This window comes from Lathyrus oleraceus, chromosome 6, assembly GCF_024323335.1.
Source record: "Lathyrus oleraceus cultivar Zhongwan6 chromosome 6, CAAS_Psat_ZW6_1.0, whole genome shotgun sequence".
Taxonomy (NCBI): domain Eukaryota; kingdom Viridiplantae; phylum Streptophyta; class Magnoliopsida; order Fabales; family Fabaceae; genus Lathyrus; species Lathyrus oleraceus.
Genome location: NC_066584.1, coordinates 350,865,049 through 350,879,814, shown reverse-complemented (window position 1 = coordinate 350,879,814; position 14,766 = coordinate 350,865,049). Strand labels below are relative to the sequence as shown.

Sequence of the window (14,766 nt, the reverse complement as noted above, 5' to 3'; positions counted from 1 at the left end):
ATATAAATTTATATTCTTTGCATTGAAAAAAAATCATTTGATAGGATAGAAACACATTTTGAGATATACGAACGCTTAAATAAATTTGACCTACCATGCTTAAATATTTAGGGTAGAAACATATTATGCATTGTTTATAGAGATACTTTAATTTAGAAAAAAAAATAACAAACATGCTTTTTTCTATATATAGTGTCTGGTTCATGTTTAAAACATAATGACCAAACATTTAGAATAGTGAAACACAATAAACCAGTCGAAATTGCCTCATAAAAAACTACTAAAAATAATTGAGCGGATGAAAATGTAATGAAAGGGATGGATAACAAAGTCTCAGTTTCAAAGAAATGGTCAACGTGTCCTTAAATATCAATGTCTCACAACATCATCCCAAAAATAGTAGTGAAGAAAACATATATAAAGCCACGTTGAAGCTTAAAAAATATACAAACAGTTTTCAACAAAGATGGAAAGTAAGGTACTTGTTTCAGCAGTTTCTCTGATTCTTGTAGTTGGTGTTGCATTAGGTGTTGTTGCTCTTGTTCGAAGCAACGGGCCAGGTGAGAGTGGAGGTGGCGATTTGAATGCACATACTAAAGCGGTTCAAGCCGTGTGTCAAAGCAGCGATGACAAAAAATTGTGTGTTGATACTCTTAAACCTGTTAACACATCGGACCCAAATGATTATATAAAAGCCGTTGTTAAAACTTCCTTGGAAAGTGTCTTCAAAGCGTTAAACTTGAGCGATAAGCTCATAATTGAAAATGAAAAGAAAGAACAACCCACCAAGATGGCACTTGAGGATTGTAAAGATTTGTTACAATTCGCAATTGATGAATTACAAGCGTCTACTATTTTAGTTAATGACGGCCAAGGTAGAAACCCGAACGATCGTGCTGCGGATCTTAAAAACTGGTTAGGTGCTGTTATTGCGTATCAACAATCATGTCTAGATGGTTTAGATACGGATAACGAAAAGAAGCTTCAATCAGAGTTGAAAACAGGTAGTTTGGATCAGGTAGAGAAACTTACCGCACTAGCGCTTGATATTGTGACTGCTGTTTCGCAAGTACTATCTTCATTGAATTTGGATTTGAATGTGCAACCTACGCATCGTCGTCTTTTTGACGTGGATAGCGATGGTTATCCGGAATGGATGAGTGGCCCGGATCGTAAGTTATTGGCTGATATGCGTACAGGAGCCGCTGTTACACCTAATGTGGTTGTTGCCAAAGATGGTTCTGGACAATTTAAGACGGTTCTTGAGGCAATTAATTCATACCCGCCAAAACATGTTGGTAGATATGTTATCTATGTTAAGGCCGGTGTCTATGACGAATATATTCAGATTGACAAAAAGAAGAAGAGTATGTTGATCTACGGCGATGGCCCTACAAAGACTATTATCACCGGCAAGAAAAATGTTGTTGATGGTTGGAAGACCATGAGATCTGCTACATTCTGTAAGTAGTTCTTGCAGTTGCAATATCTTTATATTTGTTGCGGACTGTGAAATAAATATACTAAATTTTGTGATTTGTATGCAGCTACTGTTGCTGAAGATTTCATTGCAAAGGCAATTGCATTCGAGAATACTGCAGGAGCAAACAAACATCAAGCCGTGGCGTTACGAGTGCAAGGTGACCGATCGGCTTTCTACGACTGTGCCATGCGTGGTTACCAAGACACATTATACGCCCACGCCCATCGTCAGTTCTACAGAAACTGCGAAATTTCTGGGACAGTTGATTTCATTTTCGGCTACGGATCAACACTGATACAAAACTCGAAAATTGTAGTCCGAAAACCCGAACCAAATCAACAAAACATCATTGTAGCCGATGGAACAATTCAAAAGAACATGCCTACAGGAGTTGTGCTGCAAAACTGCGAGATCGGACCAGAGCCAGCACTACAAGCAGATAGATTGACGGTGAGATCATATTTGGCAAGACCATGGAAAGCATATTCTAGGGCAATATTCATGGAAAATGTGATTGGTGATTTGATTCAACCAGTGGGATTTCTTCCTTGGAATGGGAACCTATTTCTTGACACATGTTACTTTGCTGAGTATGCAAATACTGGACCTGGTGCAGACGTTAAAGCAAGAGTTCCGTGGAGCAAAGGTGTTCTTAGCAAAGCTGATGCAATGAAATATACTGCTGATCAATGGCTTAAAGGTGGAATTTGGTTGCCTGCTACTGGTGTACCATTTGAGCTTGGCTTCACTAAACCTTGAAACTAAATGCATGAATCATTGCCATAAAGGAGTATACATAGAGAAGAAACTCCTATAGGAAAAATTCTATAGATTAAGAAAAACACTAAGGATATAGTAGAAATAAATTTGGATTAGTACAGATGATTGTATCACTGCTCTTTGTATTCTATTCATAAAAGAGTAATAAAATATTATTTTGAGAATGAAACACTCTAATTTGTAGGTAGCATTAAGTATTTTCGATTTTAAAACAATGGTCGATTTGAAGGCAACGTTAGGGATTTTGCGAATTCGACTTTTATAGATGCTGCCTTACGAATTGTTGTTTTTTCGGGGTGAATTAACCATAATAATTTACAAATTTTATTAAAATTACGAGATTAAAGGTAGTGCATTGTCACTGTAAACTTTTTTTATACCATCATCCAATAGAATTATAACGTTCTGCCATATCATACGAGTATTTTAAAATTAAATGTATGATTTATCGGGATGCACGTCTCTGATTGGTTGACAATGTATTTTACATTGCCGTGTATAGTCTTTTTTTTTTCTAAAATTATTTGTATTATCACATGATGTATAATAACTTAAATTGTTTTTTTCCATTAATATAAGAAGGTGCTTAAAGTGAATAAACCAAATGAAGTAATGAAACTTCAGATAGAACCAAAGATGAAATTAAAGAACAAATCTCAAATTTAGATTGTGAAAAAAAAGTTAAAATAAGGCAAATGCAATTTATGATTAGATATGTCCTGTAAACAAAATTCTCTACCTATTTTTATGAACTTCATTATGTCACGTTAGTAACGGATTTTCTTCTTGAGTGTTGCGACTTTTCAGTGTGACATTTTTCACTCTCTTGTAACGGAGAAAAATGGTAAAAGATTGTCATCCATATTGTTTTGCCCGCCTAAATTGCAAGCTTTATTTAAAATATTGCTCTCAATCCTCCTTCTACTCCTATCTTCTTTTCTCGTAATTTACTAGAGATGGGTGATTCTTGGGCGATTTTCTTCTCAGAATCACCCATTTACATTGTTTTTTATTTTATTTTTAAAGCAAATAGATAGTTAGACCAGTTTAACTTATCCTTAAAGAACTCTTTTTTGATGAATCAAGTGTCACCATTGCATGTCCATTACCACATGTCCATGATTTGCCAAAGCATATGCACACTTATTTCCTTCTCTATAAATATGAGTAAAAGTCTTTAGAAGATGAAAGTGTTTGCAATTATTCCATTTGTTTCGAAATTTTCAAGGTAGTAAAGACTCATTCTAGATGCAATTCAGGGCTCATAGGGAGTTTGTTTTGATCCATATTTTTGACCATCCTCTTAGCATCATAATTTCTAAAGCGAACATAATCGATTGAAGTTTCACGTGCAGGACCGTACTCTAACCTAAGTTGACCAAAAAAGCACCTAGGAAACCCCATGGTGATCCCTAACAATGACCCCCATGCCGCGATGTTGTTTTGAACTGATCCTTATGTGTTAATATTCGTCCAACCCATGTTTGGTTTCTGCCAAACCATTCCAATGATTTTCGGCGCCTTTCTAAAATTTTACTCAATCTGTAAGCTATCTAAAATGTCTAGCTCAAATTTTTGGTGCCCAACTCATCCCTTTGAAAGGGATGAGCTAATCCTAGTGTGAGCAAAAATGGTTACCACAATTGAATGAACCCTCGTTGTGGAGTTGTTAAACAAACTCTCATTTGTGGGAAGCTAGATGCGGTGTACAATGGGCAACCATGATGCCAACACTGTATCTTTAAGTTTGGGATGTCATACCAAGTTTGCCATCCTATAAAGATCCTCAATTGATCTCGATAGCTTGATTATTCCAAATCTATAAGTGATCTTTTTCCAAATATCTATCGCAAATAGACAATCAAACATGATATGGGCAAACGATTTTGTGTCATTGCTACAAAGTCTGCAAAAAGAGGCCAAGTTACTCCCTCTCTTTTACCGACTCATATCACAAGGAAACTTGCTTTGGAGCAGTCTCCATAAAACAAAGATCATAGAGGGAGGAATGAAATCTTACCAAAAAAGTCTCGCACAATCCTGAGATTCATCGCTATCAACTAGGTAGTTATGAGCCTCTTTCATAGACATGATACAGTTGCTCGCAGATTCCCATACTAGAACTTTCTGAATAATTTTCTGAATAATTTCCTGAAGATAATCTATAAAGCAATCTTCGGGTATTCTGATGATATGAAAGTTGGTAAATCTCGCCTTCCCTTTTGCCTCATGTCTTCCACCTCCGTGGAAAACCTAGCTCTAGTATGTAATAGAATATCCATATTCTTACTGAGTGGCTTGCCTAGCCAATTATCATTCCAGAAATTGATTTAATTTCAATTACCAATCATCCATCGAATCCCTGAAAATTAATGCGCTGCATACTGATTCCTTCCATAAATTCCTTCTTAAAACTATATTTCCCTTAGATTTACTATTTTGCCCCCAAACTTCTACTAATCATTCCCTTAGCTAAACACAGTGACGTTAGTAACACTAGTTTGACCATAGGTCCCTGTGGGATCGATATCTTTTAAAACTAAAGTGACTGGACTGTGCACTTGCAGTCAAGTACCCGACAAACTATATTTTATATATATCCAGATCAAGCATCAATACTCACCTGAAGCAGTATTACATTAAATCTTCCATTTCGTCAAGCATTAAGCATCATTTTGATCATGTTGAAATTTGTCCATTAGGTCTCCGTGGTTGAGGAAATCAAGGGAGACTTGGTTTTGAATGAGGATCCGTGGGAATAAGTTTGTTAGAGGAGATTTAGGCACGTTTGGGTGCCTGTGGCTGACTGTTTCAAAGCGCACTTTGTGGCCGCGTGACGCTCGTCATGGGCCTGTGACGGTCATCACAGTCTGGGTCGTGACGAGCGTCATGAATCTGTGACGGTCGTCACATCAACAAAATCTGCAAACTCTGCTTTTCTGGTTTTTCTGTGCTTTTTCATGTGTTTCTTCTTCTTTTTCTTCCTTTTCTTTATTTTGCTCTTTAGTGCATGGAGATTCAAATACCTGCAAAAATAACACGAATACTTGCATAACAATTGGGATATTAATCGAAATGGTGTGATCTTTGAGTGTAAATTAAGGTAATTATCTGATGTGTTTTCGCGTTATCAAACTCCCCTAAACTTGAATATTTTCTTGTCCTCAAGCAAACACAATTTGAAAACAAAATTAAACGCGAATACATTACCCGTTCGTACGTGGTTGTCAGGTGGATACTTAGGATGTCCGATATTGAGTAAAACACCAAAGATACTATGACGACACGAGCTTTCGGCTTTAGCATAGATCTCTCCTTTACACAGGCCAGTTCGAATCATGCTATTATAGCTCGACCTAATGTCTCTGTTTCTATTTCACCCGGTTTCATTCTAGCGCAATCACATTAAGCCCTTTGCCTCCGCACGCACTTAGTGAAGTAGCCGGTTAGTGACTTTGATCCTTTTCTTAGCACGGGGGTCTGGTACACTAGTGTGGTACCGCTTTATATATCCCCTTTTTGAAGGTTGTGGGGGATCGAACCATAGTTCGCCCTACCGAGTCCAGTACCAGGTACCTCTGGACCAACCAACTGGGGTTTCTATTCCTTCTTTTTACATAACTTTGCCACCTTTTGTATGGTTCTTTTATCAATTTCTTGATAGCAACAGTATGAAGGAGTTTCTTAATTTGCAGGCATCAAACACTTATATTCATCGGCTCTCCACGTGGTTTGTGTTTGAGACGGTGCTGACTGCTAGTATAAACTACTAGGGGTTAATCTAGAATGAAGACTTAAGGTGTCAGTATAATGGTTATTCAAACTGATCTCGTAGAAATAAGGGATCTAGGGTGTCGGGACGGTATCAATCTTGTTAGATCTTTCTCAGTTTTTTTGACAAAGCCTCTGCGAGACAATCTATATACTCGTAGGGTATGCATTTTGTATTGGCTGAAAAGATTAGCAATAGAAACAAGTAGAGGAGTGATAAGGATTTCCTCCCATATTTAAACAATGTATTGTCCTCAATGCGACAGTATACAGAAGTAAAAAGGAAAGAAACAAAAATCACTACTCGTCATTGTAAGACCCCAATTTTGGCCCTAAGATCCCTCATGGCCCATATCATATCATATCATAACCTCAAGGATCATTGCATGCCCTAGCTTCCCTCCTAGTGGGTAGGTTGCCTTATGGTTTGTTTCTTGATCACCAAGCATACTTTGCATTTGTATATTCTTTGCCTTTCATATGTTTACTAACCAAAAAGTACAAAAATATTGTCAGTTTAACCTTGTTGCTTGCAGTTGAAGCAATCATCAGCCAATTAGGTCAAAGACAGTCAACAGTCAGTCAAAGCGATGGATGGTGGCCATTCTTGCAGAATTTGGGCACCATGATCAATAATAAAAAGTTCATATATCTTGGGACATCATTTGAAGTCAAGTTCTCAAGGAATTAGGGTTTGGAATTCATCAGAAATGCTCCAGTCATGCAAAACCCTAGAAAAGTCAAACTTGGTCAACTGTGGATTTAATCAGTGATTTGATGGATAGAATTGAGTTGAAGGAGTTCATTCATGCTTGTACAAGCCTCGTGTATCATGTCCAACCTCATCATGGAAGAAAATCAAGCAAAATCAGAAATTTCCCAAAATAGCAACTGGACCTGTAATTTCAACTGCCAAAAATGGAAACTTCTTGATCTTAAGCTTACATCATGATACAAGCTTCAAATGAATTTTTGCCCAACATGAAAGTTGAAGATCTTGTTCTCCCATTTTCAAAAAGTCCAAGAACTCTCAAATCCCATGTGTGGTTTGCAAGATATGATCAATTCAATTTCAAAAATTTGTGAACTTCAACAAGCCATATCTCATGAACCATAAGGCCAAATTTGGTGGGGTTTTTTCCTACAAACCACATTTTTCCTACTCTTTCCAAAAATATAAATTTCATCCTCCAAAACCTTGCCAATCAAAATGGCATTTTTGGCCTTGACTTTATTCATTTCAAGTTTGACCCAAAGTTGACTTTTTGATTTATTGACTTTTTCTCACTTTGGCCAATTGGGATTTGTTTCATATGGGATTTGCAACATGTTCCAAGTCAAATTCCATGCTCATGCTACTATCCTACTACCATTTTGGCATAAGGTGCATAACTTGGTATTTTTGCAAATGGAAGCATAAGAGCAAAACAAGTACAGCAATTCAAGAGCAGACCAAAAACAGCAAATTGGTTGGTCATTTGCAGCCTGTACCAAGCCCAATTCGTGGCAGACCACACCTCCTTTTTCACTTGTGCAAGAATTAGCAAAGTGTGCAATTGGTCATTTTGAGCTAAGCAAGATTAAGCATTTCATTAAGCCATGTTAAACAGACATATTTAAACATTTTTCTGGCCATTTGCAACCCTAGAAACCAACGGCAGCCAAAAACACAACAGAAAAAAATTCTTTTCTCTCATTTTCCATTCTTGCTCGATTTGGATATTTTCTGCTCAAGTTTTCAAAACCCTCGAGCAAGCTTGCATTTCTTCACCATCCATCATCATTGCAAGCTCATTCCAAGTGTAGAATACCAACTGGAAGTGAAGGATTTGTTCTGCTTTTCTTCAAGCTCTTACAATGGCAGATTGTGATTTCGAAGTTTTCAAGCATCATTGAGTTAACTAGCTTCAAGAATCCATCATTTCAAAGCACAAGGGAGATCTGTTTCAAGCTTATGCCATCAATACATCACTGTTGCCACAATTTCTTCAAATCAAGTAAGGTTTTCGACCAACTCTTTTCTCAAAATGATGCCATGCCATGTGTAGTTCTTACCTTGATGAGTATTGTGCAACTTGAATCACATTAATTGGTTAACTATGCTGTGTTAAATCTGAGTTTCCATTTTTGTGTACAAATATGTTTTCCATCGATTTGGTTTGTCTAAGATGATTTAATGAATTTGGATACCATATTTGTGCTGCCTGATGTTTGTTGATGCTATTGCTATGATTAGTTTATTGTTCTGGGCATGTTGAGATTTTCGAGTTCATGAAGATGATGATGCTTGCTGTTGTTTTGCAACCTTAATTTCTGTCCAGAAAATCCCCATGGTTATGTTGTTTTGTTGTTAGCTGATGATGCATGATGTTGGTGTTTCATAGTCGTGCTCATTTGATTGATTATGGTGTGCTTGTTTGTTTGGTTGATGTTTGAACATGAAGATGAACCAATGCCATTGCTGTTAAACCCTAAGGGTTTCATACACCCAGAACATTTGAACATGATTGGCTCGTGTACTGTTTCATTGGCTAGTGGCCAATCAAAACATTTCGTGGCCCTTTCCAAAACGCAGCGTTTTGGATAAGTGACGCGCTTATTACCAAAATGCCACTGCTGACCATTGTTTGACCACTATTCCATGTTATTTGATCATGTTTCATCCAATTTATCACTCAACTTCAAAAATCCATTTCTCTTTCAATTTTCGTCCAAATATCATGAAAATTTTTGCATCATCTTCACATGGATGTCTAGTATTTGATTATGATTTTTAATTAACTTTTTTCATTGGCTGGATTTTAATTGGTAATTGGTTTCCTGACATGTATGCTTATTTGATACCTTTTGCCAATCTTTTTGTGAAATGATCATGATGTATCCAATGGTTCTGAAATTTTTTTGCGGTGAAACTAGACTCATTCATCTTTGTTTTGATGTAGAGTTTGTGCATTTATCATTTGTGGTTTGCTAGATACAAATTTTTGAAGTAGGGTGTGACAATTTGTGTCACACCAATGTTATGCAAATTCATGATTTTTGTTCACATGCTTCATGACCTCCAAATGATCCAATTTTTTGCATGATTGTTCTCACATATGTCTAGTTTGTGTATGAATTTTCTTGGATTTAATGATGCCATTTCCTATTTGTTTGTGAATTTCCTTCTCTGCCTAGTCAAATGTTGACTTTATGTGATACATGTTGCCAAATCCTTTTGTGAAATTCTCATATCTTATTGTATGATCATGAAATTTCATATGTGCATACTAGACATCTTGAGATTTGCATTGGTGTTTATCCCATCCATTTCTCATCTGCTTTCATTTTGTTATGATTTTTTGAAGTTGATACATGTTTGTTGACCTTCTTTGTGCACACTTGAAAATGTGTTGACTTCCTGATTTTATTTGACTATCTTTCCATGATCCAATTGAGCTGAAATTTCATATGCATGCTATGTTATGGATTGTGTTTGAGTGTGAATTATTTCATGATTTTTGGAATTGATTATGTTTGCTTTTGAGCTTGGTCTTGCTGTTGACCTTTTGTGTGCTCCCTCTTGCCATGTTTTGACTTCTTTGGTCTATAAAATGACAATGATGCATGATTTGATTGTGAATCCAATTGAGGTAGCTTCTTAAATGTTTGAACATGAATTGGGTTGACTTTTCTTTGCTGTTTTGACCTTTTCTTTCATCTTTGACTCTAGGCTAGTCCTAGTGGTCTTTTGAGCTTACAATTGAGTTAATGTTTCAGGTTAAGCACCAATGCCTCAAAGATCATTCAAATTTGATTGAGTTGGATTATATATATCATGTGCTAACCCTTGTTTTGTAGGTGTGACTCATATAGTTGAGTCTTGTGCTTTGCACACTGGTCCCTCTGTGGTTGACTGTTGTTTATCCATTCCTTTTGTTTTAAACTGTTGAACTGTTTACTAATTGGTTTGACTTTTTCAGGTACTTTAGTTGCTTAAGTTCTTTGAACTTGATTTGCTTTGCTATTTAGCAATTTGCTTTGAGGTATAATTACTCTTTCTTCATGTAGTCTGGAGACCCGGTCTGTTATTTGGCCGGGCAAACTGTCTGAAGTCCTCCTTAAGAGGCAATGCTTGTGTGTGTTTAATTTTGTCCCAAGCAGGAAAGTCCTTCAAGTAAGGCAATTGGTAGATCAAAGGGATAAGTAGCCTATCCCCTACTATTCAGTGAGTCCTCTCCTTGCTCCCATTACATGGTTGTAGCATTGAGATAAAAACCCAAGATCTATAGAGTCTAATGTGGAGAGAGTTCCTACTTTCTGAACTCCCCCACTTTCTATTTGATGCTCTCTCTGATCTGAGATAGAAGCAATGAGGCACACCCCTCATTCTCCTTTTCATCTGCTTCACCTTAGCCTCTCAATGGCAAGGTTAAGAGCGACATTCACCTATTACAGTGGACTTTCAAAGTCAAACCCTCTTGTGTGAGCCCCCTTGTCTTGGCTATAAAGTGTGCTGTTTGATATTCATTGATTGATTGATTGCTTCATATGCACATGTTTGCTTGTATGTTATGCATTTATCATCATCATCAATTGACATTAATGCATGATCATCTCATTTGCTTTTGTGATGCTATTATTGTTGTTTGCCCATTGAGGACAATTGTAAGTCCATTGCTTTGGCATTTGCTCCTATGATATGGAAGGATAGAGTGTAAGACCTCGTTGGTCACTCATATCTTCTGTTGCTTTGTTTGTATGTGAGGATACAGTTATAAGTCCCTGTAAGTTGGCATCTGTTATCCTGTGATCATAATATGATCTGTTTGATGTTGTATGTGAGGTTGCAGTTATAAGTCCCTGTAAGTTGGCATCTGCTTTCCTGTGATCATAGTTTGTTTATCTGTTTGTGTGAGAGGTTGCAATTATAAGTCCCTGTAAGTTGGCATTTGCATTCCTGTGATCATATTGTTGCTTTTGTTCTTGTATGTGAGGATCCATTGTAAGTCCCTGTAATGTGGCATTGGATTTCCTAGGACCATACTGTGGAGTTAACCTAAGTCCAGACAGATTGGCAGTTAACTTCCATTTCTCATCTTTGTTTTTCTTTTGAGGAGATTAGTGTAAGTCCATCAAGTGGCATCTGATATCCGTTTCTGTTTTAGGAGACTGGTGTAAATCCATCTATTGGTATCCGGTATCCGCTTTTATTTCTTTGCTTGTGGAGATTAGTGTAAGACCATTGAGTGGCATCTGATGTCCAGCTTTATTTTAGGAGATTGGTATAAGCCCAGTGATTGGCATCCGATATCCGTCTTTCTTGCTTTGTTTGTTATTGCTTATTGTCCATTCCAAAGGACACACTTGAATCATCTCCTATATGATTTCAAGAAGTGAACCTTCTAAGAAGTTTTACAATCCATCCCCCATCCATTCATTCCCATTATATCCTAAACCTTTTCACACTTTGATTTCAACTTGACATAGATATTGTGCAAACATCTTCATGCTTTTCAAACTAAAAACCTGGACCCAAGTCCTTGACTTTTTTCAACTCCATTTCATAATACTTCTTTGAATCAATCTTAATCATACTTTGACTCCATTTTCATAATCACAATCAATTAACTTCACTCATTCACTTGTTTTGGCTCTGTCCATTGTTAATCTTTTCATGCATTAGCCATAGGTTTCAATTATCATTGTGGTTGATGTAAATCTTGCCTATCCTTAGTGAGTCGACAGTAAGACTTCCGTACTGAAAACAGGGCTAACCCCTCTAGTACGTCGAAGCTATCCTCGTATGGTGGATGTTGTTTTTGGTCGAGTGTTCTCCCATTGATAATGAAAAGCCTCAGTGCTTGTGTTTAAAACTGAATCCACCAACTTTTGGAAATCTTTTAGCCGAACTACGGCGTTTTGATCCTTACCTTTGATGGAAGGTACGTAGGCAGCGGGTTCATCCGTTCAAACCCAATAAAAAATTGTATATTCTTTTCTCATCATCCCAATCATGTTTGCACAATGTTTATGTCATAACAAATAACAATTTATTACAACAAGTGTGAAAAGGGCTCCCTAGGAGTACCTAGGACGTAGTGGGTGCCTAACACCTTCCCATTGCGTAATTTACCCCTTACCCAGAATCTCTGATCTTTTTATTAGTTTTCTACGTGTAAAACTTCTTAGGCTTTTGTTCGCTTTTTAGCCAGTCCTTTGGATAAATAAAAGTGCGGTGGCGACTCGAAATTTCATTGTATCTCTTGCTTATGATTTAATCGATAGATCATATAGCGACGAATACACCGCTACAGAAAAGTGGCGACTCTGCTGGGGACGATTCGATCCTTGGTGGTATTGCCTACTTTTCACCCTTGTTGTGCTATATTATTATTTGTTATTTGACATATTTTTGTACAATTTGGGATCACTGTATTGATTGTAATGTTTGAATTGCTTGATATACAATGGCTGTTTGCTTTGGTGATCTGTGAGATGAGTTCTATACCCGAACTCGAGTGCACTCTAGGATAGGAGAATGGCATAGTCTTGTTGACTGGTGTGGAGTATTCCTTAGCCAGTTGACTTGCGAGTCCATTCACTTGGTGGAGGTCATGTTGAATTAATAATGTCACACAAGTTATTTGTGGTTAGGCATTATTCTTTCAATCATGTGCCGTAGAAGCCAAGGACCTTAGTTTACCAAACCCATCTTGGCCTATTTTTAGGACCGTAGTGCGGAGGTCGTTCAGATGTCAGTTCTGATACGATTGTTACGCGATACTACACTCATAAGAGTTTCTCTTGAGAATATTCTTGGAATACGAGTATTCGTTCCTCCGATAATATTCGAAAGATGGAACGATGATTATGGGAACCTCTGATAGAACATGTCTGGCAGGTTTAAACCCTAGTACACTCCCTTTGGGTGGTTCTTAACCGAGACTCCATGCTCGTGACTCTCAACAAACCCGTGATTCGTGGTTGAGTCGTTCAAACATTGTTAATATCAATGGATCCCGGATCAGGTTTAAAACCTAAAATCCACCAAAGCGGCTGGTTGATATTAAGGATGTTTGAACCGGTTCATGTACCGTTAATATCAATGGAACTTGGGTGTCGATAAGGTGAAAACCTAAATCCACCAAAATGGATGATTGATATTAGGGATACAATGAGCTTTCCCACGACCTTTGTTTGGCGTGCTTTGCTTGATCCTTGAGTGTGTTTGTTGCATTCATACATTCACGCATTCATCCGCATCCATGTCGTCAGAAAAAGAAAATTTTCAAGGAACTCAAAGGAGTTTATTTGCAAAAATTTTCAAAACATGAAAAAAACCGGGAAAATTTTTCACCTGATATATCTGATGAGATATTCTCATATATGATCAAAATGCTTAAACATTTCAAAGTTTGCAAATAAAACCCTCGGGTTCCTTTGATATAAAAGCAAGCATATGCATAAACACTTCATGCATCATTTGCATAAACAGGTGTTTTGTTCCGGTCTCCCGTCCTGTGGTCTGACCCTGCGATCTTCATTTATTTTGAAGACGCACTTTGCCGGTATTATACCAAAGCCAACTCTGCCAGATTGATGGGTCATCCTGAGCAAGAGAATTGTGAATTCAGAGAGGATTTTGCCAGCCTTAGTGCTGTTGATGGATTTATTCCTGTTGATGGATTTATTACTGTTGATGGATTTATTCCTGGTTAACCAATCCCGGGCTGGCATTGGCTGATGTTCTGGGGCACTTAAGGAGCAAGGTTTGTTCACAAGTGGAGGATTCATCCATGCCGATCAATCTGAAGAAGAAGCTGCTGCTATCTTTGAAGAAGATGCAGAAGATCTGAACAATTTCATCATTCCTGGTGGTGTCTTGCCACAATTGGGTCGCTGTGGATGTTCCTACGGTCATTCATAAGTCAAAGTAAATTGTTCACTTTGTTTAAAACCCTTCTCCCATGCCAAAAGGAGAAGTGATGACATTGTTGGCAGCATTTAATACAATGATGTTTTCATTCAATTAATGCATTGTTAAACATTTGTTTTTCCATTTGTTTTCACTTTTTGCTTTTCTGCATGAAATCAGTGATCACAAAAAACCCTGAAAAACAATAAAACAGCTTTTTCATCTGCATAATGATTTGTTTGTTTAAATTCTAAAGCTTTTCATTATCCAGAATCATTATGCAGGGATTTCTAAACCCATTGAACATAATGATCCAACGCCATCTCCCAATCTTGAAGTCCTTGTATCTGAGGCAGAGGAAGATGATGTTGAAGGGGATTCCTGACGAGATTACCCGCCTTCTTGAGCACCAAAGAGGCTCATTCAGCTGTATCATGAGAATCAGCAAGACAGCTAAACTGGGGCATTAAAAAAAAAATCATCAAAAAAAAAAAATCAAAAAAAAAAAAAAAAAAATCAAAAAAAAAAAAGGGGAAAAAAGAAAGAAGTATACCCTCAAGTCCCTAGTTGACTGATGCTGAATGGATTCAGAGTCGTTATGACCAATTGAATTTAATCGAAGAAAAGCGGTTGACTGCCATGTGCCATGGTCAGTTATATCAGCAAAGAATGAAGAAAGCATTCGATAAGAAGGTCAAGCCTCGTGTGTTCCGAGAAGGTGACCTTGTGCTCAAGAAAGTTTTGTCTTTCGCGCCCGATTCCAGGGGCAAGTGGACTCCAAACTACGAGGGTCCATATGTTGTTAAGAGAGCCTTTTCAGGCGGAGCTTTGATGC

The 14,766-nt window shown here is 37.4% G+C and overlaps 1 protein-coding gene across 1 annotated transcript; it reads left to right on the top strand.

Annotated features, from left to right (window-relative positions):
* The first annotated feature begins 448 nt into the window (after positions 1–448).
* On the top strand, positions 449–2,368 carry LOC127092716 (pectinesterase). Its single transcript, XM_051031601.1, has 2 exons — positions 449–1,463; positions 1,548–2,368. Exons 1-2 carry the CDS (start codon positions 467–469, stop codon positions 2,240–2,242), a joined length of 1,692 nt encoding a protein of 563 aa, XP_050887558.1. The 5' UTR covers positions 449–466; the 3' UTR covers positions 2,243–2,368.
* Positions 2,369–14,766: the final 12,398 nt, after the last annotated feature.

Excerpts from the sequence above, each read along its gene's own strand:
- LOC127092716 (XM_051031601.1), top strand. The coding sequence starts at position 467 with ATGGAAAGTAAGGTACTTGTTTCAGCAGTTTCTCTGATTCTTGTAGTT. Across the intron at positions 1,464-1,547 it reads CATGAGATCTGCTACATTCT|CTACTGTTGCTGAAGATTTC; the intron begins GTAAGTAGTTCT and ends ATTTGTATGCAG.